The sequence below is a fragment of the Marmota flaviventris genome, chromosome 1, assembly GCF_047511675.1.
Source record: "Marmota flaviventris isolate mMarFla1 chromosome 1, mMarFla1.hap1, whole genome shotgun sequence".
Classification (NCBI taxonomy): Eukaryota; Metazoa; Chordata; class Mammalia; order Rodentia; family Sciuridae; genus Marmota; species Marmota flaviventris.
The window spans coordinates 167,033,053-167,060,449 of NC_092498.1; the positions used below are offsets into that span (position 1 = coordinate 167,033,053).

General features: G+C 43.3%; 2 protein-coding genes across 2 annotated transcripts in view; one reads left to right on the plus strand and one right to left on the minus strand.

Annotated features, from left to right (window-relative positions):
- Positions 1 to 27,397, plus strand: part of Cacna2d3 (calcium voltage-gated channel auxiliary subunit alpha2delta 3) — an 872,527-nt gene that overhangs the window by 717,022 nt on the left and 128,108 nt on the right. The gene's annotated exons all lie outside the window — the stretch shown is intronic.
- Positions 9,819 to 16,276, minus strand: Lrtm1 (leucine rich repeats and transmembrane domains 1). The gene is made up of 2 exons (XM_027947812.2): positions 15,901 to 16,276; positions 9,819 to 10,252 (listed from the first exon to the last, which is right to left on the minus strand). Exons 1-2 carry the CDS (start codon positions 16,274 to 16,276, stop codon positions 9,819 to 9,821), a joined length of 810 nt encoding a protein of 269 aa, XP_027803613.2.

The following is a 27,397-nucleotide window of genomic DNA, read 5'->3' on the forward strand; positions in this document are numbered from 1 at the left end:
CCATATTTAAGTTAGGTTATCTGTCTTATTGTTGATTTGTGAGAGTTCTTTATATATTCTAGAAATAAGTACCTTGTTGGATCTCTGCTGCCTTGGAATGCAGTGATACCCATATTGTCCAACTATTAGTTCTGCCTTCCTACTAAAATGGCAAACTAAGTAACTGGATCGAAACCGTATAGACTACAGTGCAAAAATATTTACTACCTTGCCCTTTACAGAAAGATTTAGATAAATATATGTCACTCTGTGTATTTAAAACAGAAAAAAATACCATGGATTTGTTCACTTACCTGATTTGTTCTTATAAAACTAAAATACATATTTAAATCAGAGGTTATGCAAATGGATGTGGAAGAGAGTTTCCTGTATCACAACTTGTGCATCAATTGTGCCTAACATTTTCATATGTGTGGTTACACAGAAACCCCAATCAAAGATCCTAAGCTTTCTAAAAATACACGTTCTCATTGTCAGTCAAGACAGCGATTTACTTAATCTTCCCTCTAGTTTATAAACCTCTGAACAGTGTAATCAGCGTAATGCTTGGTACAGTGTTGGAAATGCCCTCACATGCTTTGGTGGAAAACAGTTTATGGGATTTTAGTTTTCCAACATGGCTCATAAGAGATTTGGGGATTTATTTAACTGCCTTTATCCAAATAAATCTCCTAGTGACCTCGTTGGGATTTTGATCTCAGTTGAGATGGAAATACATATGAGTCATGCTAAGTAAAGGGTGTGCAGAGGATTAATGGCGGATGTTAATTTCACCTCCCTGGGAAAAGGGGACATATGCGAGTGGAGTGTGTGGTAGGAGCGTCAGTGCTTTGACTCTGAATTCCTGGACACAGTTGCCCATGCAACTTGCTTTGGCCAGGTTATGGTGGGACCAGGACGGTGCTGATCAAAGGCTTTTTACTCCCATTGCGTCACCAAGAGCTCCTGGGATCTATTCTGGGTGAAAGGATCTGAATGGGATTGATGTCTGAATGTCATTCCCACTGTAAGGCCAGTTGATTCGCCCAGCTCGGGCAGGGGTGAATGGGCAATCAGTTACAAATAAAAAGAAATTTTGGAATGAAAATATAGTGCATGATCATTTTGTATATTTTCTTCTGTGTCCTTCTTCTGTCAGCCTCCAGATTTTAACTAGTTAGGTCTGTAAGACAAAATTATTTTATGATTGCATTATTTTATTTAGGTTCTTTATCATTATTTTATGCTGTATGCTTCTCTCCCATCCCCTCTTCCATTCTCTCTGAAACCCACTGCCATCCCGTTTCATCCACAGTGAAACATCTTTCAACAAGGTCAGCAATAATTTCTATACTAATGAATCCAGAGTTGAATTTCACGCGCTCATTTTATCTTGGTCCACCAGCAAGGCTTGACCATGGTGATTGCTTTCTTGGTTCTTTGCCTATTTTGATGCCCACCCTTCCTGGGGGTCCTTTGGTGATTTCACTCATCTCCTAGGGAAAAGGGCTGAGGATGTGGCTCAGTGGTTAAGCACCCTGGGGTTCAATCCCTGGTACCAAAAATTAATTAATTAATTAATTAAAAAGACCAGTAATGGCGTGTCTTTCCTCCATTAGATCTTTCTACTGACTTCCCAATTTTCTCAGAGTTAAAAGCTAAAATTCTCACACCATATGTTATCTGCCGATGCATAACAAGTTATGCCAACAGCCAATGGTGTAAGGCTGTAAGCTTTCTCTATCCCACAGCTTCTAGGAGCCAGGGAGTGTGGGTGTACCTTAGCTGGGTACACAGGCTCACAAAGGCCACAATCAAGGTTTGGCCCAGGATGGCCTGTGAGTCTTTGGTGGAGGTGGGGCCAAAGGCTCAGCAGACAAAGGAAGTGCATTCAAAGGCATGCAGATTACCAGCAGGGTTCAGATCCCTGTGTTGTTGGGTTGAAGATCTCCATTCCTCCCTGGATACTGGCCAGAGATTCCTCTTGGGATCTTGTCACATGGGTTTCTCCACTGGTCAGTTCACAGTGTGCTAGTTGACTTCCATCGGAATGAGCAAGACAGGGTGTGCAAGATAAAAAGCCACAGCTTTTTGTACCTTAACCTTGGAAGTAATATGTTCTATCAGTTTTGCTATATTTTGTTAGAAGCAATTCACCGGATCCACTCTGCCACCAAGCAGAGGCAATTAAACAAGGGAATCATTGCAAGTCATTTTAAAAGCTACCTCTTACAACCTGTAGGATCCCAGATGATATGACTCCTAGACACTCTCTAATCTCATCTCCTTCCACTTCCCTCTTTGCCCACTCAGCCACAGCAACTGCCTCCTGGTTGTTCTTTAAACACACTACACCTGCTGGTACCTCGGGGCCTTTGCATCTGCTATGTCTTTTCTTTGGGTCACTTTCCTGCCAGCATCTTCACCACTGGATCCACCATTTCCTTCAGGTCTCTGTTCGAATGTTTTCTCAGGGAAGCCTTTCCTATCACCAAATACAAAATAGGAATTCTTCCTCCACCCTATCCCCAGCACTCTCTATCACTACTGCTTTTGTACCATCTGATATACTTTTTATTCCTCTGTCTTCTCCCTCGGCTAGATGTTCCGTTTCATGGGGTATGTGCTTCATTTTTCACTCTTTTATCTTTGATATTTAGAAAATATTGCAGCAAGTGTTTAGAAATTTGTTAAATGGTCAACTGCATGGTTTTGTAACCATGTTAGCCAAACCATTGAGACTTAACTCTGACTTTAGCTGATTCTATGGCTGATCACTGATATCTTTATGCCATCACCACATTCTTCTGCTCCTTGCCTTCTCTCCTGCATTTTAAGCCATTCCTCGGTCAATGAATGTCTTGAGTTTTCCTCAAAAGGAATTTATAGGGGTCTCTGAGTCTTTACGCATCCTCCTGTCTCAACCTCCTGAGCCGCTTGGATTCCAGGTGTGCACCACTGTGCCCAGCTCCTTACTTTTTATTATTTGCAATTATTCACTCTTTTAGTCCCTATAAGGGATTGCATGTCCTCGCCCATGGCCAGGCCACCCACAGTGCCATCCTACCAGAGCTGTGTGCCTCCTCAGTAACTCTGAACTTGGCCATGTGACATGATTTTGCCAGTGAAATGTATGTTAAGATATACACATACGCACACCAAACATACGGCACGTGAAATTCCACCAGAAACTTTAAAAATTGTTTTAGGACATGTTATAGAATTTACTTTCATGTTTCCTCTGCATCTTGAGAGCAGGTCTGCCTTCTTTTTTTTTTTTTAACACTCTTGTAGGGGATGCCAAGTTTTCTCTCCAGTTTAATCGTTCTTAAAATATAGGGGATTTGCCCAGGAGCAGGGTAGATGGCTTCCTCTATAGGATCTCTTGGAGGGATTAAGGTGGCGGGTTAGTTGATATGTACAGCCACTAATCAAGTGTCCAATGATCAGATGGCTTCCATCAGTGCAGTACTACAGAATGGGTTTGGGGTCGCTACCTCCTGTTGCTGTGTTGTCTGATGACTCAGATGAATCAAAATAGTCTGTCGTTTTCATTTCTTGGAAGCAACAGCAGGTGCTATGAAATGGCTATTGTGTGTCCCCAGAGTTCATGTGTGGGAAGCTTGGTCCCCAGGGTGGTGCTGCTGGGAGGTGGGTGGGACCTTTTACAGGGAACCCTACTGGGAGGATTTTAGGTCACTCGAATCGTGCCATCAGAAGAGATTAAGGCACTTCTCATAGTACCCGTTTTTTTTTTTTTTTTAATTTGTTCTTTTTACATATACATGAGAGTATATTTTGACATACATATACAGAGTATAACTTATTCTAATATAATTTATTTGGAGACTGGTTTATTTCACTTAGCATAATAGTTTCCAACTCTATCCATCTACCAGCAAATGCCACAATTTCATTCTTCTTTATGGTTGAATAATATTCCATTGTGTACATATACCACATTTTCTTTATTCATTCATCTGTTGAAAGGTACCTGGGACCTGGTTATTTTCACAAGAGGATTGTTCCCAAAGCCTGAGCCTGCTCCCCATCCCCACCCAGGCTCTATGGCTTCCTGTCTTGCTCACACACACCCTCCCAACATTTCCATCCACTGTGAGGTGGTGCAGCCAGAGGGAGACCCTCACTAGAGCCTGTGCCATGGTATTTGGACTTCCAGCCTCTAAAATTTTGAGTCTAGTGAAACTATTTTCTTTGTAAAGTTGCCTGTCTAAGGCATTTCATTATATTAAAAGCAATGAAAACTCCTACTAATTGGCTAGCATCTTCATCTGAAGTCTAATTTTGTCATTTTCTCAAATAACACAAGAGAGTTTGGGTCTCTTCCCTTCCCTTCTAAGAGTGTCTCTTCCAGCCCATCCAAGTCACAGGCGGTGAAAGGCCCAGTTTTCCATTTTGCCTTGACCCCTTTGGCTGTCCTCCTATTAATGGTGGAACCAGAGTTGATGGCAGTGACATACTGGTTGGTGGCCAGGTTCCTTTTCTCTGCCATGTTTTGTGGTAAGCGTTGGCAGTGCCAGGAAAGGATCCTCACTCTGAGTTCTTCAGACATCCTGAAAAGTGTCCAGGTTTTGGACCTGGGAAGACTGGAATCCAAATTCCTACTCTACCATTTACTGGTGGTGTGACTTTAGGTAAATGACCCTAGCTTTCTGACCATGTCCTTTCTCCTGTAACATGGCAGTAAAATACCCACAAGTCTTGGCCAACATCAGGCCAACAGAAAATCAATTATTATGGTTAGAAAACACCTGGCACAAAATTGGGTGCTCGATAAAGGTTGAAGGTTATGCTGCAATTGTCATTATCCTAATAATTAGCATAATAATGTCATAGTCTAGATAATTGCAGTTCTCCACGGAATGAATGAAGGATGGTGGGCATCAGGTTGTGTTAGGGTTTGGATGTGAGGTGTCCCCCAGAAGCTCATGTGTGAGACAATGCAGGAGGGTATGGAGGAGAAATGATTGGGTTATGAGAACCTGAACCCAATGAGTGAATTAAATGCCAGTGGGATTAACTGAATGGTAACTGGAGGCAGGTGGGGTGTGGCTGGAGGAGATGGATCTTTGGGGGCATGGCTTTGGGATATATATATTTTTATATAAAGATTGGAGTCTCTCTCTCTCTGCTTTCTGATCACCATGTGGGCCTCTCCTCTCCACCACACTCTCCTCCATGATGTTCTGCCTCACCTGGAGCCCTGAAGAATGGAGCTGTCTATGGACTGAGACCTCTGAGACCATGAGCCCTCAAATAAACTTTTCCTCCTTTACAATTTTTCTAGTTGCATTTTTTTGTTGTAGCAGCAGAAAAGCTGGCTAAGGCAGGTTGTATCATTCATGCTAAACCCCATGCTTCTGCAACTGAGTTTATCAGGCATACAATTAATTTATGTGTGTGACTTTTGAAAAGTTCCTTTCCTTTTTCCTGCTTCTATTTCCTATCTGTAAAATAAGGGCACTGGACTGTATCGGGGTAGCAAATAGGTTTAATCTCTCATGTCAACCCCAGCTGATGGGTCGTGGGTACCTGGAAAACAGATTTTAAAGGATTCTGAGGCCTTATTGAGGCTCAGCAGATAAGTTTGCCATGATCTATTAGCAATGCCTGTAATGGAGAGAGAGAGAGTCTGGTGGCTGCTATTTTGAAATTTTCCAGGCCTGGGCTCAATGTTCTTCAATGCTTTTCTTTGCTTCTAAATCCTTTGATTTCCCCCCACCCCCTCGGGTCTTCTTGATTTGAGTTTTGTGGGCTGGACATCTTATCCATCTAAATGTATATTCAATATCATTAGAGTGAAAGTAGGTGTGCCCAGTCCAGTCAAGGATGCAAAAAGAGGGTGATAGGTTATGGATAGGTTATCTTCTCTGAATGGGACAAGGGTTTCTTTGAGGCCTCATTGCAATTTGCCCATTAAAAAAAAAATAAAGCATTTCCATCAAAAGGGAAAACAGACCAGCAATGCCAGGTGGGTTTGGAATATGAGTTTCTGGTAGACTTCAGTCAATAACATTTAGCAGTGAACACACGGATGGGTTTTACCAAACTGGAAACAGTAATTTCCTGACCTACAATAGAAAGTTATAGGTTTCTAGCAGCTGTTGTATAATTATATGAATGTGTGCTGCAGACAGATTATTTTGGAAATTGATTTAGCTACTTCTTTGGATATTTAAGGTCTAAGACAAAGGTGTCTGTTTTTCATGGGTACTTGGTTGATTTAAGCAATGAGATTTGAGGTTTCATCAAGCTTCAGGAACAAACCCACGTATGAATCATTTTTTGGTCTGACATTTTTTTTTTTTTGTAAGGAAAAATAAGACCTTCAGTCACCCACTGGCATTTTATGAACAGAAGCACGAGATTCTTCCTGCAGGGTCAGGGCAATTGGCCTTCATTATAAAAGCTTTTCAGATACGGATTTGATGTTAGATCTTTTGCTCCAGAGTCTCTCTGGCAGCTTGCCTCCCCGCCACCCTCCCTCTATGCATCACTGCGGACAGCTATAATATCTGTTTATGAATTTTTGATCTCCGGCAAAGCAAAAAAATAACCTGTCTATAGTCATGCTGTTCTACTAAATATGATGAAAAATGATATTTTATGTGGCTTTCTCGGAAATAACCAACAAGAATTATGAATTTTGTCCTCAATGTACCTTCAGCATGGCCCTATGATGGACAGACATTTTTATAGGGGAATCTATGAATAGGACAGCAGCAATAAACAGCTGAAAATAATCTATGAGGCGTTTGCAAATTACCCCTCATGAGCTACAGTGGTTGTGAAAGATAATTTGTGGTTCTTGCAGAATACCCTGCAAATTGGGTCTTTCATCTGCAATGATTTTTACAGTTAAAACATTTCATTTCTCATATTAACAAATGATAACTCTGCATTTGTTAATCTAAACAATTTGATTTATATTTTTTTCTGTGCTGAGAAGCTGTTGACATTTCAGGGTAAGTAATTATTTTCCTTGCCAACTGCTGTTTGTGGTGATGGTAGGCAAAAGATAGAAATCAGAATGTACATCCTTTTTTTTTTTTTTTCCTTAAAGACTATCTGTAAAGCTGGAAGTCAGCTTGCCTGAGTTATCATCTGTACTTAGAAATTGAATAGAATAGGGGTGTTGACATGTGAGGATGCTAGCTATGTTTAGGGTTTTCTGCAGAAGTTCTCTGTGAGGGAGGGGATAGGCAGTGTCACCAAACCTTGGGCAGGGCACAGTATGCTTCCAGTCTTCAGTCACCACAGTTAGAAGAAGCACACATTATTGGCCTCAGTAGTTCCAGCTTGTGTGGTATCTATTCGAGTATCTCATAGAGTGGGTGTCAGGATTCCATGTAGAATGTTGACAAGAACCACTTTACACCATGCCTGATATGCAGCATTAGCTCTTATAACATTGGTAAGAATTGGAATGAGGAATAAAAAGATCTTCTAAACTTCCTTTCTCAGATTGGCTAAGAATTCACAGTCCAGGACAATGAAAAGACAGTCTTTTTGTTGTTTTTCTTTTTTTCTTTACCTGGAAAGAAGTTGCTGTATGCTTACAGCAGGGTGCTCAGTCTTGCCCACTGGAATGGCTGGCATATGGCAAAGTGGAGAGGAGATGCCACAACGTGGGATAGAGCCCGGGCAACAGCAGGTCTTCCCTGCTGGTGAGATTGAACCCAGGGGCACTTAATCATTGAGCCACATCCCCAGCCCTTTTTATTTTTTATTTTGAGACAGGGTCTCGCAAGGTTTATCTTAATATTCAGATAAAGAAAAAAATATATAAAAACCCTTACCATCCCAGTTTAAAAGTTTTCTACCAGCAAAATCGCTGCTTCAAAAGATGGCCCATCTTTAGCTTGAGGGTAAGCAGGGCTCATACTAGATAGAGCACACCAGGGGCAGTTGTAGATTGCCTCTGAGTTGATTACAGATTCATCCCGTGACCCCTGCACATATGATACGGTAGGTTCATCCATCTGTTTCCCTGTCTTCTTGGCACTGTCCGGCAAGACTGGGGCTATATCTGTCTGTCCATCCTGCTCATATGCAAATCTTCCATCACATTCCAGCTAAGGAATGGACTGTGGACTTAGGATCCAAACTAATTTTTACATGGCCTTAAGGAGTGAATGTAGAGCCAGTATTCTGAATGGCAAATGTGCTTTATCCTTTGAACCAATTCCAATTGATTAGTTCTGGTTGCCTACAGTGCTGTCTTAAGAAACCATCTGTGGCGCATTGGGGCTCAGCTGGGAGGAGTGCTGGGATTGATTATCAATGTCTGTCATGGCCTCTGCAGGGACTGCTTGCCATATATATATATATATATATATATATATATATATATATATATGCCGTTTTCTGCCTTTAACATGTCCCTAATTCCTCTGCACTCTTTTCCCTGTGTAAAATAAACTTACTCCTAAAAAGTGACTCTAAGTAGGAGCTGAGAGAGAACAGGTACATTTCACTTTAAGAAAACCTAGCATGGAGGAAATGCAAATATACAAAAGGCATAAATCTGGAGCCAATTATTTCCATTACAGAAAGATTCCATGAAAGGTTCCTTTAAATAGCGAGGTCCCCTACTGCATTAAAATGATGATTCAATTTACAAAAATTCACATTGCATGCAGTTCTTCAGGACCACTTCTGTGGGCTAAGCCAGCCTTATACCTGATTTTATTTTATTTTATTTTTGAAGCCACGGCCTAAATAATGTTCAGGGTAGCTGCCACCACTTATCTGGAGCCTCTTGGAAATTCCCACTCTCTTCAAGACTTCCTTCTGACTTCCTATCCCAGAGTGTTGAGAGACAATCTGGGTGGTGATCAAGAGCTGCTGGCTCCCACCCTGACGGGGCTGCATTTCATTAGGGGGGGAAGAGATGCATTCGCGTCCTGTCTGTGCACGGGTGTGGTTGTGCAAGCCTGTGCCCTCCGTGCACCACGCAGGCAGATGCAGATACACAAAAGTCACTGCCCTCGCTTTCTGACTAACCTAAATTCATTCCTGCTGTGAGAGTTATAAATGGAAGCTTCTAGTCTCCTGGTGGATAGGGCCTTCTGGTAATCTCTGCCCTGAATTTGCTTATGTGTTCTTTACCTTTGCATCAAAAAAAAAAAAAAAAAGAAAAGAAACTTCCCCAGACTCTGGGCCTGCGTCACATTACCCAGATGTGGAACCCTCCTCTTCCTCTGCATCTCCCTACAAAGCCCCAAATGGTTTTCTGATTTAGAAAATTAAGTATAATCTGACTCTTGTGGCAAGCTATGAAATTCGCAACCAACAGACGCTCCCATTAAATGTATAACATACACAACATCTAAAAGTATCCGCCGATCTAGCATGAACTTGAATTATAGCGGCATTCAGTGCCCCTCGGGTAGGATCACCAGCCTCGTCCCAAGCACTCAGACTTGGGCAGTTCTCCAGTGGACCCTAAAGCTCCTAGGAATGCTGACTGGCTCACATGTTGGAATTTTTTTTTTGGTTCTGCAAAAGCAACTTAATCCAGGGAAGGGCACCTGAAAGAGATGGTATCTTCCCTTTCTGTGTGCATGGTCTTCCAATGCCTAGAATCACCGTCATAACTTTGCAGACACAGAGTACAAGTATCATCTCTATTTCATCTATGGTATTTTTAAAATTTCCAACCTAAATTTCTTCCCAGGAATATATATATATATTTTTTTTACAAACACATCTTACTGTTTCTGTTGGAAAAAGTAAAATCAGACCGTAACAGTGAACACATCGGCTCACTCGGACACCTGGTCTACAGCGATCAATCCTCTTTGAGATGAAAGCTCTCAGGCCAGTGAGTGGTCAAATACCTCTTTTCCTCCCATCTTCCCAGAGTCACTGGTTTGAGCCAAGGGGCCCCGATGGCCCTGGGCTGTAATAGCCGCATAGGTGCAGCCATAGATGGCAGCCACCAACATCATGAGACACACGATTCCACATACAACCCCCGTGATGACAACGGTGGCCACGGCGTGGCGCAGGTTGGTGGGCCTTGGCTTGGGTTTGACCTCACACGTCACAGGGTCTCGCTCCCCAGAGATCCGGTTCTCAGGAGGCTTGGGGACCTCCCGGTGGGCAGTGCCATGCTGCTGACCCTGTGAGGGCACCAGATGTGGAACAGGAAGAGGACAGGGCTGGTACAGCTCGTGAGGAATCCTAAGGAGATCCTTCCCCTTCCACATATCAGGTGACCCGCAGATGACACCATCCATTACTCCCCCTTTAAAAAACAAAAGCAGAGAATGATAACAGAACCCAGATACAACTGTGGTCCAAAATCTTTAGCTTAAAAAAAAAAAAAGGTAGGCAGATGGAATTTATAAAGTATCTTTATAAACTTTTTTTTTCCCAGAGTCAAAGATTTTAACAATCATACTTTATGATTTTAGGATTTCTAAATTAGCTAAATGCTAAAAATGCCACACACTAAATTGGCAATTACATATGACCCAGAACTCATCAGAAGCCAAGTCACCTTTACATCATATAAATGCTGACGGGGAAAGACAATTCCAAGGCTGACAAGAAGGGACTCCCAGGGCCGACACCAAGGGTGCCATAGCCCTCGGCATTCCTGCGGCCAAGCCCCTAACGAGCCCCGAGCCCTGCCACACAAGAAATCTTTTGTGCCAGATTCCTATTATAAACCTAAAAAAAAAAAAAAAAAAAAAAAAAAAAAACACAGAACAAATGTGCATTGTTATGATGCTGTGTGTTGATCACTGAGATGCCAGGTGTCTCCCAACTGTCCTCAGTGATGCCAAGGGCAGTGGTGGCAAGGTCCTTACAGTGCTTTGTGTATCTCGGAATTTGCCAATACGATTGGTTTCGTTCGTGGGATTAAGTATAATTAACCTGTCTCCTCAGGCCTCGAAACAGTTTACTACTTTGAGTACCTGATCTTCCAAAGGGTTATTAAGTGCACTTTCCATTCCCCATGAGGCAGTTGATTTCCTTGGGTGTGTAGACTTCTGAATTTGGGGGCGGGGCGGGGGGGTTCCATTGCTCAGGAATTCTCTAGAGAGAGCGCTGGGTTCACACACTTCCTTCTGGACGAGGTTGATCACTGATTTACTGAAAAAGAACTTTTTTGACGAAATTCTCTGCCGTAAAAGCATCAGATTTGTATCCGACTTGTTAGTTTACAAAGCACAGATGGGTCCTTACGCTCCGCTAGGAGAGGAAATTCTTAAGCAAACTCATGCAGGTCCTGAGCAGACCAATCAACATCTAAACTCAGTCCTTGCCCATCATTCTCAAGTTTCCCTCACCCCTCTCACTGTCCTGCTCTACTTCCTCCTCTCTGGAGAATCGTGAGGCCAGGGCAGTGGGCAGGAGAATCCTCATAAAGTCCTTGGACGGGGCAAAACTCTCCTGTGATCTGTGACTCAGTTCTCCCAGCCTGCTATAAACACCTCTCCCAGGAGGACTCTCTTAGCCAAATTAGATGGAAGATTCTTCGCACAGATGGTTGGTGGATTGTGAAATTATGGCAGACCTACACACATGGAGGTCATTACTTCAACTTATTAGCACCTGCCATCACACAGCCCTTCAGAGTTTGGGAATGCTTTCCTATCCATCCTACCTAAGCCTTTTAATGCAAGCCCTAAGTGGCCCTGTAAGTACATAGGACCACTCCACAGTGCAAGAGTTGTCACGTGGCCCAGGCACATCAGGGTGGGTGGCAATGGCAAAATTCAGCCTGTGCCCTTTCTGCTGCCATTGCTTAAACCTGAATCACCTACCGCCAGGATGTCTCTAGCCCCGCCCCCCTGGCTTCTTCTGTGATCCCTTGAGGCAAGAGTTGAGACTCTAAAGCTAAAAAGGTAAAAGAGGAATTTCTTCTTTTTCCAAGCTGTTGGTTCTCAGGAGGCCAGAGGTACGGGGTAGCCACCCAAGGTGTCATTCAGCTGCACTGTCATTGAAGTCTTGCCATATAGATCATTGCATTTCTGTGCACCTGGCCATTAGAGTCTCTCCCTGGGAGTTTGTTGCGAGGAAGAAGGCCAGAGAGAGAAATGAAGAGCAGGGCTCTGAGAAGTACTAAGTACATTTAACCTGGCCAAAGAGCACTGATACTTCCACCAGGGGACGAAGGTCTCCTGCCAAGAGCAATTCCATCAGCTAACCTATACCTAGACCAAGGTGATTTATTTAATGATTCCACAACTGGCTTTCTCTAGCTTCAGTCTTCTCAATGTTCAGTGTTAGAATGGGATCCACATCTTGGGACACAGAGGCAAGGGAATACATAGACTAGAGCCTAGGACTGTGGAAGGAGCCGTGACTCCCAACAGCTACATGGCCTCCTATGCAGCTATATCCCCAGCCAGGATCTCCCTCGCACCCTGTCACCCCTATCTCAGAGGCCATGACATCAGAGACAACTCTGCTGACTACAGCATGAGGAGCTTACCCGCTTCTAGATTTATATAAGTTGACAATGCAAGAAGCTCCAGCTTGCCATGAGCACACTGTCCCCCACCTGACCACTAGTGGCTTTCAACCTCTGTCTTGGAAAAAATTGGATTCAGATCTCAAATCTGCACATGACTTAGTTATACAACCCCAAAAGGTCTTTGACCATACCGTGCCTCCACCTGTGCTTCTGAAAAGTGAGAGACGGGGAGAATAATGAAATTCGCTTCCCATGATTGCTCTGTGGGTTCAGTTGGATAAACCATGTCAAGTATTTTGCACCATACCTAGTCTAGAGTCAGTGTTTAATAAAGTTAGTGATAAGCATTAAGATGGTTTGCTTACTCGTAAATAAAGAGGAATAGTCAATGTAGAATCTATGTGCACGTTTTTGTGGAGGAGATATGGTTAAGTATTCATCAACATACCTCTTTTGCCCTTAGGCCCGTACTCTTTGGGGTCATTTTGGGGCCAAGTGACTGAGTTCCACCTAATGGAACCCATGAATGCCATTTCCAGGAGATGACATCTCCAGCATGGTCTTACGTGGGTTTTGTCCCCTTTAGGTGGTGGTGTTGGAGATTGTGTGGTGAAGTTGGCCACATCGCAACCTAAGAGAGGCTTATATCCCTGAACAATGCATGGAAGGCAGACCCTGTCCCCAGTTCTCTTGAACCCTAAAATGAGTGAGCAACAGACATTTTCTTGTATAAATGACTGAAGTTTGGGGATGTCTGTTAAATCAATTAACACCTCTGGGATTGCTTTGGTTTATAAGGATATTGATTAATATCTATTCCTTTATTTTGCCTTTATTCAATGCATTCATTATATGACTTTCATATTTAGTATCAATATGGATTTTTTTCTAGTTATTTTGGGACATCCAGATTTCCGGTGCCCCCAAATGATTTTTCCTTTCTCTGACACAAGGCTGATATCTATAATCCTGTGCTCTGTCACGAGGGAGGGTGAACTGCCTCACTGCTTCTGAGGATCATCATGGGCCTTGATACTATCACTTTTCATCTGGTGACACTGAGCACTAGGGAACAATATTAATTTTCCCAAAGACCACCAGCAAGTTTTGTGGTTGAGTAAGGAGAACTTCATCCCATCCCACATTGCTTCTAACATCCCTGGCCTGGGAACTCTGGTCTAATCAAGAAATATTCTTCTTTGATGAAAAGTCTTTTGTGTGATGGTCTGGTATATGCCTACGATTTAATCCAGAATACAATAGCTCAAGCTCCTTACCCCCAGCTGTAATTAGTTGCATTTGAAACATCCTATCAGAAGGAGATTGGCACATGCTATAGCTCCTGTTGTCAGTTAACTGGAATGTTGGCTGGTGACTGAGATGTGATTTGTTATTTTACTGTTGAGATGCTTCTTAATTCGGTATTGTATATTTGAACTCGAGCTGTTTTCTAAGTTGCCTTCATCTGTGCAATCCAGATGCTATTGATTCTTTAATTCATGTCATATTTTCTTGAGCAATGGGCTCAAATCTACAACCCCTGACCCAGCTCCCCTTGGATTTGGAATGGGTGTCTCCAACATGCCCCAAAACCAACTCTTGACTCTATGCCTCCCCCTTCCTCACTTCCCCCACTCCCAATTTGCTAAAGGCATCACCATTTCTTTGGCTATCCCTGCACGACAAATGAAATAGAATTTCCCATCCTTAGACTCTTTTCTTCATCTGCCACTCCTCCTCATTAGCCATTGCTAGCAGTTTAATATTCCAGGTGTCTCCCAAAGCCTTGCCTTCTTACCACTCTGTTTGGGGTCACTACCATCCTCTCCCTGGCTAACATGATTCATCTTCTCTTTTAAATCTCTCTGGCTCTTCTTCTGCAGCTTTTGGATTGCTTTTACTAGACTCACCAGAGTAACCTTTTAAGTTGTAATCAGATCATATTGTTCCCCTGAATAAAATGCAAGGGCTTTCCATCTGACCTAAAATAAAATCCCAGGCCCAAGGTCTGCTCTGCACAGTCCTGCATGACATGGTCTCTGAGGACATGCGTTGCCTCCTCTCTGTCCCCTCTGCCACAGCCTGCCTCTGTTCTAGCAACTCTCTGGTTCTCCTTTTGTCACCAAACTTGATGTCCTTCGCCTAGTCATCTCCTGGCTCATTCCTCCTTGTTTTGATTCTTTTCACCCATGTCACCTCCTTGGAAAGGACTTCCCTGCCCATTCAGTCTAAAAGGGGGCCCCCTCCCCTCTTGCTCCCTCTGCTTCCCCTGCCTCATTGTCGTCTTAGCACTGCCACCTGAGCATGCATCGTTACTCATGGTCTTAATTAACATCCATTCATACTACTCTACATACTCTAGATACTAGAGTGACACTGAGCACTAGGGAACAATATTCTTGTTCACGGCCCTTTTCTCAGAGCCCAGAATGGTGCCTGGGATATAAAAAGCATTCAAGTGTGGGAATCAATGAATGATGTTCAGAGACGCACTATGGGGTACAGGAAAGAATGTAGGGCCAAGAACCAAAGTCAGGCTTTCTGTTTTCCTCTGTGCTTCTGCTCTGTGATCTTGGGCAAATCACGGAACCTCTCTGGGCCTCTGTTTCCCATTGATAACAGGGATTTGCCAAACTTCTATTAAGAGCCAGATAATAAATATCAGCTTTACCAAACAGTCTGTCATGACCACTTAAACTTGCCCTTAGAGTGCAAAACAGCTGCTTAGTATGTGATGAATAGACATGGATGTTGGCTGACAAAACTGCATTTACACAAAGAGAAGAGGGACTGGATCTGGCCTTAGGGCTGTGGTTTGCTAACCCTTGGGTCATTTCCATAGCAGCGCCCGCCCCCCCCCCCCCCCCCCCCCGCCCATCTTTAATATTCTGGGATCTCTTGCTTTGCTTTTTGACATCTGGTTAAAGAAATAATGAATAACTTTAGAAAGAGGTCATATTGCACCCAAGTTTAATAACAGTAGTACTTACTAAAGCAGAAAGAGATTCTTTTAGGGAATATTTTCACCTGTCAAATGGGCAGAAGCAAACAAAGAGGGGAAAATATCCCAAAGAGTGATAACCCTGTCCCCAGTTGGATCATACTTGAAAATAAGAGTTTAGTGCCACTTTGGGGTGAAGCAGTCACTCAGGTGGCAATTGAAGTCCCTCCTTCCTATGGACATACCTGCCAGAGAATTAATTTCATGTTATATTAATCAGACAAGTAGAAAGTTGTCTCTGTGCATTATATTTGTAGATGAATATAAATAACCTGAATTTAAATACCCTCTAATGACTCACCTACCTTTTTGCCAAACCATGAAATGACATCAATGTGAAAAAAAAAAAAAAGCTTAAAACTGTCCCTTGCACTCTCCTCAGTGTATCTGCTAATGCAGAGAACAGATGAGGTTCATCCCAGGCTGGTGACACACAGCTGGGGCTTTCCAAACAGACGTTACTGACCTGCATAGATAAATTTCTCCAGCCAGAGTTTAAGACCCAGCAAGTGGCAATTGCATTTCCAGAGGTTGTCCTTGAGAAATAACAGCCTCAGGCTGGGCATGGATTCTAGGAGCCTGCGATCGAGATAGTGGAGCTGGTTCTGTCGCACTTCGAACAAGGTTAGGTTCTCCCAAGGCTCAGCCAGCGAGGTGGGAAGATGGCTGATGTTGTTGAATGACACATCGAGCTCCCTCAGCTGCGGGAGGGAATGGAAAAGTCTGCTTTCCAGGGAAAGCAGGAAGTTGTGAGTTAGGTTTAAAACATGCAAGTGCCGAAGTCCATGGAAAACTTCAGGGGCCAGATGTGAGAGAGAATTGTTGGACAAGTTTAAGGTCATGAGCCGAGGAACTGACCTAAACGCATGAGCAGGAAGATGGTGTAGCTGGTTATCTTGCAAGAGCAGCGTTAGAGTCTGAGGAGGCAGATCAGGAGGGATTTCAGCCAGACCCCGGTGACTACAGTCTACAGAGTTTGAAGATGAGTGACAGATGCACTTCTCTGGGCAGCCGTACACACCCTGGCGTGGGAAAATCACACTCAAAAGCAGTAGCAGCTCACCTAGGACAAACAGAAAGAAAGTGGGTTCTGGGCTAGTGTTAGGAGAGAGATCTGCATGTATGTCCCTTTTTTAATTCACAGGTAATGTGATTCTGAGCCAGATAACACCTCCTGCAACCTAGATGACAGGCTGTGTCACTCACCTTTTGAGTAGGGTTGGGACAGACTGAGTACATCCTATTTCACACCTTGCTAATTATTGTCAGTAGCCTTGGGAAAGATACTTTCCAAGTGCTTCAGTACCCAAATGGTGGAAAAATAGAAAGGTGAAAAAGAATATTTTGGTTACACATGCCTTTTGTAGGACACAGCTGCATCATGTGGGGCCAGACGTGGAGAAGAGTGACAGGCCACTGCATCCAAGGAACTGAATATCATTTTTATTTCATTTTAATTAATTTTTAAATTGTACCCTGTAGCTAGTAGTTACTATATTGGGTAGGGCAGGTCTAAAGCATTCTTTCAGATTGACGTTCGTCATGGCAAGTGTAATCCTGAATGATCATCTCTGCTCTTTTTGTATTCAGGAGATTTTCAAAATACAGAGAAGCATTAAGAATAATATCATAATCAGGCCGAGCGCGATGGTACACGCCTGTAATCCCAGCAGCTCAGGAGGCTGAGACAGGAGGATCATGAGTTCAAAGCCAGCCTCAACAATGTCGTGAGGCCTTATGCAACTCAGTGAGATCCTGTCTATAAATAAAATAAAATAGGGTTGGGGATGTGACTCAGTGGTTAAGCACCCCTGGGTTCAATCCCTGGTACACACCCCTCCCCTTGCACCAAAAAAAAAATAATAGTATCATAAGCATCCATGTTCCTGTAACAGTTGTGCCTGTCATTTAGATTTTCATACTTACTTTATCCTTCCCCCACCATAACTGATATATCCCTCCAGGTATGTTTAAAAACAATATTTAATAATTAATAAATATTTAATATTAATATTTAACAATGGCACATATCTGGGGCCAACCATCATTCCATATGCTTTATATACATCAATTCGTTCCTATAACATCGTTAAGTATGGTTGTACTAATTTCATCATTTTAAAGGTGAGGAAACTGAGGCACAGAGACACCAAATCTCGTACCCAGGATCACACAGATAGTAAGTAATGGAGCCATGATTTGAACCCAGACAATCTGCCTGCAAAGTGTGAGGGTTCTTATCTGCTCCACTCCAGTGCCTGTCAAATACTTTTTCATGCACACACACTCATTTGCATTGTGGTTTCTAAATATTCACATAAATGGAATCATCAGTCTGACTCATACTAAAGTCTGTCGTCTTCCTCCATGCTGATCTAGCCACTTGGATACCTAGAGAGATAATTCATTCCTTTTAACTGCTATCGAGTATTCCATGGTGAGATCGTTTCAAATTCAATATTTACTCATCCCTTTTCTGAGGGGCAATTGAGCGGCTGCAATATTTTTTTTCCCCCTTTCATTACAAACAATGCTGCAAAAAGCATCCTTGCCTCAGCACTCTTTGGCTATATGGGAATGTGAGAGAGTGTCCTTTGAAGGGGAGAGAGGATGCCAGTTTATATTCTTAGATTCTCTTAGATTCTTCTACAAAGTTGCTATAACACTTCTTGGGTTTTTTTTTTGTTTTTTTGTTTTTTTGAGACTCAAATTTCAAAATATGGCAAACATCTGTCAAGGGCATTTTGTCAAATTGGTAGAGGAATTCACAAGGCCACATGATGATATTCGAAACTTAAAAAGAGTGATCTACTCCTATTGAAAGTTCTTGATGGAGGTTGTTTGTTTGTTTGAAGGCTTAACTAAGGAAATATACTATGTGGCCTTCCCAGGCTCTGCAGCCTGCTCCCTTGTTCTGAATTCTCTCTCTGGAGCTAACAGTGCTGAAGGCTCATAGGAAGGAGGCCCCGGAGCCTTCTGAAAGAGAAGCTGCTCTGTTTAACTTAATTCAAGAGAGGTAGGATGTCACCATCCTCTTCCCCTTTCCCAAACATAAAAGCACAAAACCCTTGTTCTCCTTTCACCAATTTTGCAGGTAAAGGAAATGACTCCTTTCCAAGCCAAAATATCTTCCCATGAGAAACAAACCCACACCCCTCCCTTGAACTGTGGGCCTCAAACATGACTTAGCTGCAGGAAATCAATTCTTAAATAAGAGAATATGTTTTCCACGGAATCTGCTGAGCCGTTAATGAAGGGCTTGTCTTTCTGAGATTGGAGCCAGTTGGTTTATTCTTCCTTTGGCTCCAACCCTCTCCCCCAAAGGGAATAATATATGAACTCAAACTGCCCGCACCATGTTTTCTGTGAAATGACCCATGGCATGCCCAGCGCACACTCACATTATGGCCGCATAATTTTGTCTCCAGTCCCTTCCTCTGCACCCAACGTGGTGAAAACATAAATCTTCCCCTTCGGAGATATTTTTTGCATATGTCCGATCTTTTAAGGAAGACGACTTGAAAATAGATTTCACTGGACACCTTTCTGAGGGGATCCACTCCCTCCCTCCCTCCATTGGAAAACTCCTCCAAGGGGCGACAGCACTCATCCATCACGGCTCACCTCTCATGGCTGCGCCTCCACGGGGCCAGGGTCCTTGCCGATCACGCAGCCCACCCTTATTAATTTGCAGATCCACAAGCGGAGGGCATGGCAGAACTCGGAGTTTTCATTCACTTCTTCTGAATCCTGCTTGGGCTTTTTCTTCGATGCTGAGAACAGTTGTCGCTTTCACAAGACCACTTCTTTAAGCAGCCTGTCCCCTTGTCTCCATCTGGCTGGGATCGGTTTCCATAAAAGGATCTTTTGATTGTGTCCCCTTCTTCTTTCTTAAAGTGTCGACCTCCCCGAGATCATCCCTGCCTTTCCCATTCAGACCCAGAGCCGCGCGTAAAGAATGTTTGTCAAATCTCGGTGAACAGCTGTAGCATTCAAACATGACCCCGATGGCTCGGCCTTTTTGATTATTTAATCTGCTTGGAGTCCAGGGCACCAAAATAAAAACGGCCTCCTTAATCCGGTCGTGGCTTCTGAATTCTGTTGACTTATTAACCATGCTGTGTCCACCTTATCGGGTTGGCGGTGGGGGGAACGCTCGATCTGGGGGTCTAGCAACAGAGCCAGCAGAGTGTGTAATATGAGGACAAATTGGCCTGCTGGAGGCTGACATGGTTTCCACAGTGCGTTTCTTTGGTCATCAGAGGCTTATTCAGCCAACATCCGTAGGGATTAGCTGTGTTGACAGGATCTTGATGCCCTGAAATTCATAGCCATGGTTTCCTTGCGTGGACATCGCAACCTCTTCCCCCACCCCTCCGATGCCACAAATACTTCTCAGCTGCCTGCCGGCTCCCTCGCCCCCGCCCCCCCACCCCAGCCCCGGTTGAATTGACCTGTGGGTTAGCATGACTTTGGAAATCTCAATCTTTCATCGTTTCCCTGATGCCAAGGGTCTGGCCCTTTCCTCATTTTTCACATGTGAAACAATAAAGCCGCCTGTGCGCATCAGACATCAATGAACTGTGACGTTCTCTAACTGAAGCTGCTGGGAACTTTCCCACCAGGGACAGAAACTCTTGTCTCTGAATGTGCAACTCCCCTGCCATTTGTTGAGGTGGGGTTTTGATGCTTGAGGTTGCTCTCCTACAACACCCCAACATGTTATGAGTGCGCTCTGGGACGCCTTTCATGGAGGCCATAAGAACTGGGATCTCTGGCCCCAGGCTGTGAAGTGGAGCCTTTGCATATGAATTTGGGAATCAGATGGGCCAGGATTTGACTAGTCCGCTCAGGACCTCATCTCTAACATGGGGATAATGGTAGTTTTTATTTCACAAGATTGTAATTAGAATTACCTAAAGCAATACATGTCACAGCCTAGAGTGTGCTCATGAGTATTGATCAGTACCCATTAGAGTGCTTTGCAGCACTTCCCAGCTCCTGGTCTTGACAGGGATCAGCCCTGAAGCCTGCCTGGTGCTACAAAGGCAGGAGGCTCCCTCTGAACAGGATTGGATAGTGACTATTCTTAATAGCCTGTTCCTTGGGGACTATTGTCTCCAAGCCCCTTCCCACAACCATGCTATGTGGCTAAATAAGGATGCCCATTTTGGGGGTTGAGGGTACCAAGATTGAACTCAGGGGAACTCAACCACTGAGCCACATCCCAGCCCTATTTTGTATTTTATTTAGAGATAGAGTCTTACTGAGTTGCTTAGGGCCTTGCCATTGCTGAGGCTGGCTTTGAACTCGTGATCCTCCTGCCTCAGCCCCCCAAACTGCTGAGATTACAGGCGTGTGCCACCATGCCCGGCTAGTAATAACTTTTCCATGATACATGACCATCAGTGGCTCACCTGTAACATAGTCATTAATTCATAAGAGCATAAAAAAAAAAACACCTATAAACTTAATGTTCCCTTTAAGAACTTGGAAGTTACCCCTCTACCTATGTGACTCTCTCTTTCCTTGGGGTCCAAAAACATTTTCGTGGAGGGTCAGGCAGTAAATATGTTAGACACTGAGGGCCCTCTGGTCTCTGGTGCAAGCTTACGTTCTGCTGTCGTAATACAAAAATAGCCAGAGATGATCCTTAATGGATATGTGTGCCTGTGCTCCAATATGACTTTATTTACAAAAACAGGTAAAGGGCCTGATAAGCCGGTGGGCTATGGTTTGCAAACCCTGCTCTATCTCACCCTCTAGCCACTGCTGTCACCTCACCACCTGTCATCCACCCCTAACTCCCACCTCCCAACCAGGCATATCCATTTATTGTCCTATCTCCTCTTCCATAAAGTATAGGATGATCTTTAGGGCTTGCTTATGTCTAAAACCTTGTCACGCTGGTCAAAAATCAGGAGTGAGCTTCAAAGGCACTGTACTCACCAACTTTAGGGATGTGTTGGACCGAAAATTTGAGCGTGTATCTCTTTGGGTTATAGTGGAGCTATTTAGCCATATCTTGCAGAACCCAAATAGGATCTGAATCTCTTGGACTCAGAGGCCTGAGAAAGATGAATCCACTGAGAGCATGATTGGGCATGGGAGGCCAGGACACTTGCAGGGAACTTCAGAGGACCAAGAACACCTCCAGTTACAATTAGGCTGTGTGGCTTAATGAGGATGTCCATTTTTATGTTGCATTGATCCTAATGCTGTGTAGTCTTGGACAAATCACAACCTTTCTGAGTATTGCTTTGCATCTGTAGAGTATGGATAGTACCTACCTCCTAGGGGACAGGACAGATGAAGTGCTATTTGTTCAGTACATAGCACAGATCTGGTCAATCAACAGCAGTATCTCCTCTTAGCAGTGCGTGTTCTCAGACCTCAGAAGAGTCTGAGCTGGCTGTTCCCATCTAAACTGGGAACACACAGAGAATCCCACAGAGGATAGATTCCCAGGAGCAGCTGCTTGCTGCCCCAGGAGGCTCTTGGTTCTATTTGTTCCTGCTGACTCCAACAGGTCATTAAAAGATGGGCAGTGCACACATGGATAGAAGGCTCCAGGACACGCTGAAGGACTTTGGATGTGGAGGCTGATTGATTTATTCCATCTGACCTTAGCCAAGAGAACAAAGAGAGGGTGCGTGACCCGCATGCTAATGCCCACAGCTCCTCCCTTCCCTCCCTCCGTGAGCCAGCTTTAAGAGGTGGCAACAACTGTGCATGCGGAGTCACCAAGGAGAGATGTCACACGTCAGCACAGGCCAAATGCACTCCTTAGAGGGGAGGTTTCCCCAGACCAAGACCCAGCCGGACTCCAGCTTCCTGCATAGAATCGAATTGCAGATTCACCCTCGGAATAATATTGGGGTTATTGTCATGCTAAGGTTTCAAGAATCCCCCACCTTCTGAGAGACCCACTCTGTGGCCCAATTTAAGTCAGAATGGTTTATAAATAAATAGGTCGAGTTACCATTTCAACATTCTTCTGAAAAAAACAACATCCACAACAAAAATCAACAGCCATTATTAACCCTAAAGTTGATGCTTTAAAATCCAGCATGTAATAACTTTCTTCCAAGGAATATTATCTACATCTCTTAAAGAAAATAAATGAGCACTAAATAAGTCCATCTCAGAAAAGATTCATAATAAGTTGTTAAGTGAAGTAAAGCAATTTGAATAGGAATGTATGTTATATAATTTTATTTGTGTTTAAAAAAAAGTAAAGGCCAACACAGTGGCACATGCCTGGAATCCCAGTGGCTTGGGAGGCTGAGACAGGAGGATTGTGACTTCAAAGCCAGTCTTGGCAATTTGGTGAGGCCCTAAGCAATTTAATGAGACCCCATTTCAAAATAAAAATTAAAAAGAGCTGGGAATGTGGCTCAGTGATCAAGTGCCCCTGAGTTCAATCCCTATACCTCCATCTAAAAAAAATATTGAAAGTGCTAAACAGGTGGCTCAGTAAAATACCCCTGGGTTCAATCCTCAAGGCTGAGGGGAAAAAAAAAAAAAAAAGTTAAAGGTGGAGAAATAAACCCTGTAGTGTGTATTGTTGTATCTAAAGATGCAAGAAGCTTGAAAGGGCAGGCACCAAACTGGTAATACTGATTATTTGACAGGACAGGGGTCTAGTTTAAGAAGAGAGGGAGCTTAACTTTTTCTGTCATACCTCTTTTTCTTTATACCTTTGCATATATTTAACTTGCTACAACAAACATGTATCACGTCTGTAATTAAAAAGTTGCAAAGGAAAATGACATTTTTGTCCGGTAGGTGCACTCAAGGCACATTCCATTTACTGGACTATCCAGATGGCAAGATCTCTAGGGACTGAGTTGTAAGTGTACATCCAGCATGCCTTGCCAGTTACCTCCTCTCACTCCAAGAGGATCAGCCCCAGAGGACTCATCTGTGTTTCTGTGCCCAGGGGTCTCTGCCTGTGACAAGACCTTATAACGAACGTGAGCATTTCTCCCGGTTTTAACGTCTGCTTCGGTAAATCATGGCAAAGCTCTCCTCCCTTCCTGTCAACAGGAGCCCCATCCAGAGTACGTGCCTTGGTGATCTGATGCTGGGGGACAGCAGCCAGGTCCAGGGACAGCTGCAGCCCAGAATGGGAAGGAGGCCCTTGGTACCACATATCCATGCAGCAATTTCATTTGGCTATGGAGGCAACTTGGTATCTGGAGGCGTGTGGATAATAGTGAAAATATTTCCCTAGGAATTGTGGATGACCAAACGCACTAAAGTAGAAAGTTTACCCAGAGCTTCAGTATTGCTTGCTGGATTCCTTCCTCCTGCCCTTCCTCCTTTCCTTCCTTTATTCCTTCCTTCCTCCTTCCCGATTTTCTGTGTATATGTGTATGTGTTTGTGTACCCCTCTCTCTTTGGATTTAGTCTCTAAGGCATATGGCAAGGGAACTAGGAATATATTTCTAAATGACAAGCCTATCAGTCATGTATTTAGTGCTCACAGTGGGCCAGACAGTGCTACAGATTTGTATTAAAGACATGCTAGCTGCTATGACAAATAGACCCCCAACTCTTGGTGGCTTAACAGAACAACTTATCTTTTTGCATTTATTATAGTTTAATTCAGATTGATAGAGTCCATGCAGTCCTTCATATACCCAGGCTTCTTCCATCTAGTGGCTGTACCCTCCTCTTGGTTCTGAGAGTCCTCTCCATCAGTTTGGCTGATGGGGGAAGAAAATGAAGATGTGGGCCAGGCTTGGAAAAGGTACTTACCACATCTATTCATATTCCATTGGCCAGGATGAAATCATGTGCCCATATCTAGCAGCAAGGGAATCTGGGAAATGTAGTCTAGCTGTGTGCTTTCGAAGAAGAGGAGACATCACTGTTGGAGGTCATTAGCAGCAATCTGTACCCCCACTCCACCCCCATTTTGTTTGCATCATCTCACTTAAAGGTGACCACAGATCACTGGTCTCTTAAGCTTCAGATGACTCTTTCCTTCTGTCCTTTGTTTCTACAATACCCACACATAAGTTCATTATAAAAATTCTGAATGAATGAATGAATGAATGTTACTATTACTTTCATTATTGATGACAAAACTAAGGCACAGAGAAATTAACTCATTTGCTCAGGGTCTCTAATATATTTATGGCAATCACATGGACTATGAGTACCCACATCTGGTCCAATATTTATAGAACCAATAATTTTCTTCCTTATATATCTTAAGTCTTTGGGGGTACCACACACTCTTTTGGTAGTAAGTTGCAGATTTAATTAACTTGCAAAATTCTGAGTCAGAGGATGAGAACACAGTTACTTTTGAGCTGTTCAGGGGAGAATCAAGGCTGCCACATGGTTTTTCTAGTGAGAAGGTGGAAGGAGATGTTCACCCACTGTTTTTTTTTTTTCTTGCTCTTTTGACAAGTTGAAGATTTAGACTCAAGAAATACTAAGATTCATTCAGTTTCCTTCATAGGAATATCTATAGAGTTTAAGCCCCCTTTAGCAGACCTGGAGCTGTCTGATAAAATAGCATATTAGTGGACCTGAAAAAAAAAATCATTGGAGTCCTGCGTGTGAAATGCATACCTCTATTCTCCCTCAAGCTAAGGAAAGCAGTGTCTGTAATGTTGGTCAGTGGTTACTTTTCAACATCCACCTGTCCCCAGGGTCCCAGGTGGAGCTAAAGTGCTGCGGGGTCTAGGAAAGACATAGTAACCTGGCTCTGGGCCTTCAGAGTGCTTACCAGTGTGTGCTATTTAGCAATGCTTAGTCATTTCATGAGAGTTGATACTGATCTCCTCACCTTCTTTGTACCTGCTACCCACAGGAAGACTGCTTATAATTTCGTTGATATGTACAACTCTTTTTAAAATTTTTTTATTGTTATTTTTAGTTATAATGACAGTGGAATGTATTTTGACATATTATACATACATGGAGTATAACTTCCCATTCTTGTGGTTGTCCATGATGTGGAGTTTCACTGGTCGTGTGTTCATATATGAACACGGGAAAGTTCTGTCCCATTCATTCCACTGTCTTTCCAATTCCCATCCCTCCTCCCTTCCCTTCATTCCCCTTTGTCTAATCCAGTGAACTTCTATTCTTCCCTCCTCCCCTTTTACTATGCGTTAGCATCCCTATATCAGAGAGACCTTTAATTTTTTTTTTGGGGGGGGGGATTGGCTTATTTCACTTACCATGATAATCTAATTCCAGCCATTGACCAGCAAATGCCATGATTTCTTTCTTCTTGAGGGCTGAGTAATACGGAATGTCCAACTCTTAAGAGAACCACCTCTCCTAAGCCCTTCCTGGGGATCCTAAGATGGTAGCCGAGGTCAAACTAAATGCATTATTGGAGGTGGGGGGAGCTCATCCTCCCTGCACTGTCAGGGTTAGAGAAAACACAGACTTTCCATCCCAAGATCTTCCCAACCACAGCCTTCCAGCACTTTTCCTGTATACAAGACGTCTGTGAAGGTAAAGATGCATTTCAGATAAGTATGATTAAAGGTAATTAGTGAGCTCATGTGGCTGGTACAGTAAACATAGACAGATGCCTGTGGACGTAAAGCTAATGAAAGAAACGAGAAGATCAAGAAATACAGCAGCTTAGGAAGCCTGGCCAAGGCCTCACATTGACACGTTGTTTTACTTAGATCTTTTGACTGGCTACTCTTGTCCCTGCCCCAAGAATATAAATTGGAATCAAGTTCATGTTCACGTCTGATTGTTTACTCATGTTACACATAAAATGAGTGTTTTGTGCAACTCTTCTTGGTGCATTTTTATTGTCTTTGGTGCTTTTTTTTTTAATAACACGATAGTTCAGTTTCTATAATAGATTATGATGTGTGTTTCATATTTTTAAGTCAGAGCTTAGTGTATGTACATTGTGATACTCTCATGAATCCATGTCTTGCTTTTTCCTCTTTGAAATTTTACTCTCTGTTAGGTCTTTGATACCCAGAGCTGGAACGTGTTCCAGAAAGCACAGTTGTCTCAAGGAGGATTTATGTCGTAACCCGTTAATGACACATCCTGAACTTTAGGTGTCCCTTGTGATGACCCAGCTTCATCTGTCTTACTATTTCATTTCAGAAGAGGGTCCCTGTTATAAACATGGAATCTGGAGAGAAACCATGTAGATTTAAACGCTAGTCTGACATTAACTGGATGTGTGACTCTGAGTTATTTAACCTCTCTGATCTTCAGTCTCATCACCTGGACCCACCTCACAGATTTGTAGGGAACATTTAAGTATTATTTATTTATTTTTATTTTTGCAGTACTGGGGAGTGAATCCTACTGCCTCAGCCTTCTAAGTCATTGGTGTTACATGCATATGCCATCACACCCAGCACAAATTAATCGTGTGTGTGTGTGTGTGTGTGTATAGTACTGGGGATTGAACCCCTGGTCTCATGCATGCTAGGCAGGGCCTTTACCACTGAGCTACCTTCCCTAAATAAATTTTTAATATAAGACTCTTAACAAAATACACCTTCGCATTTGGTAATATTGATTATCTAGTATCTTTATTATTGTGTCTGTATGACACGTACCAACTCTGCACTTGGGCTATGTCTGCCTGACTAATCTGCTTAGAATAAAAGCAAGTTTGGTGCAAAGGAGCATTTGCCTGGGAAGAGATTGTAAAGCACATGCATACTTGTGTTTGCCTAGAATCAGTTGCAGACTTGGTGCATTTGTGTCCTACATCTCTCTGCCTGTCATCATAATAGCCCCACAAAGGAAAGCAGGTTGTTGGTATCTTGCAACTACCACCAGCATGATCTTCGTGCAGAATGTGTGTGTGCGTGCGTGCATGCTGGGGACTTGTGTGGGACTTTTGCTGGCAAAACTAAGGACCTGCCTTGACGTGGCTACAGCCACCTTCATCGGGCTTCCTGTTCTGATGCAGTAGTAACATTCTTGTCCTTGCGCTTAATTTGAGA

What these genes read in the sequence shown, in the direction of transcription:
- Lrtm1 (XM_027947812.2), bottom strand. Translation starts at nt 16,276, where the DNA reads ATGACCTTAAACTTGTCCAACAATTCTCTCTCACATCTGGCCCCTGAA. An exon ending in GGAGAAATTTATCTATGCAG is followed by an intron (nt 10,253 to 15,900) that starts GTCAGTAACGTC and finishes TGTTTTTTAAAG; the next exon opens with GGGGAGTAATGGATGGTGTC.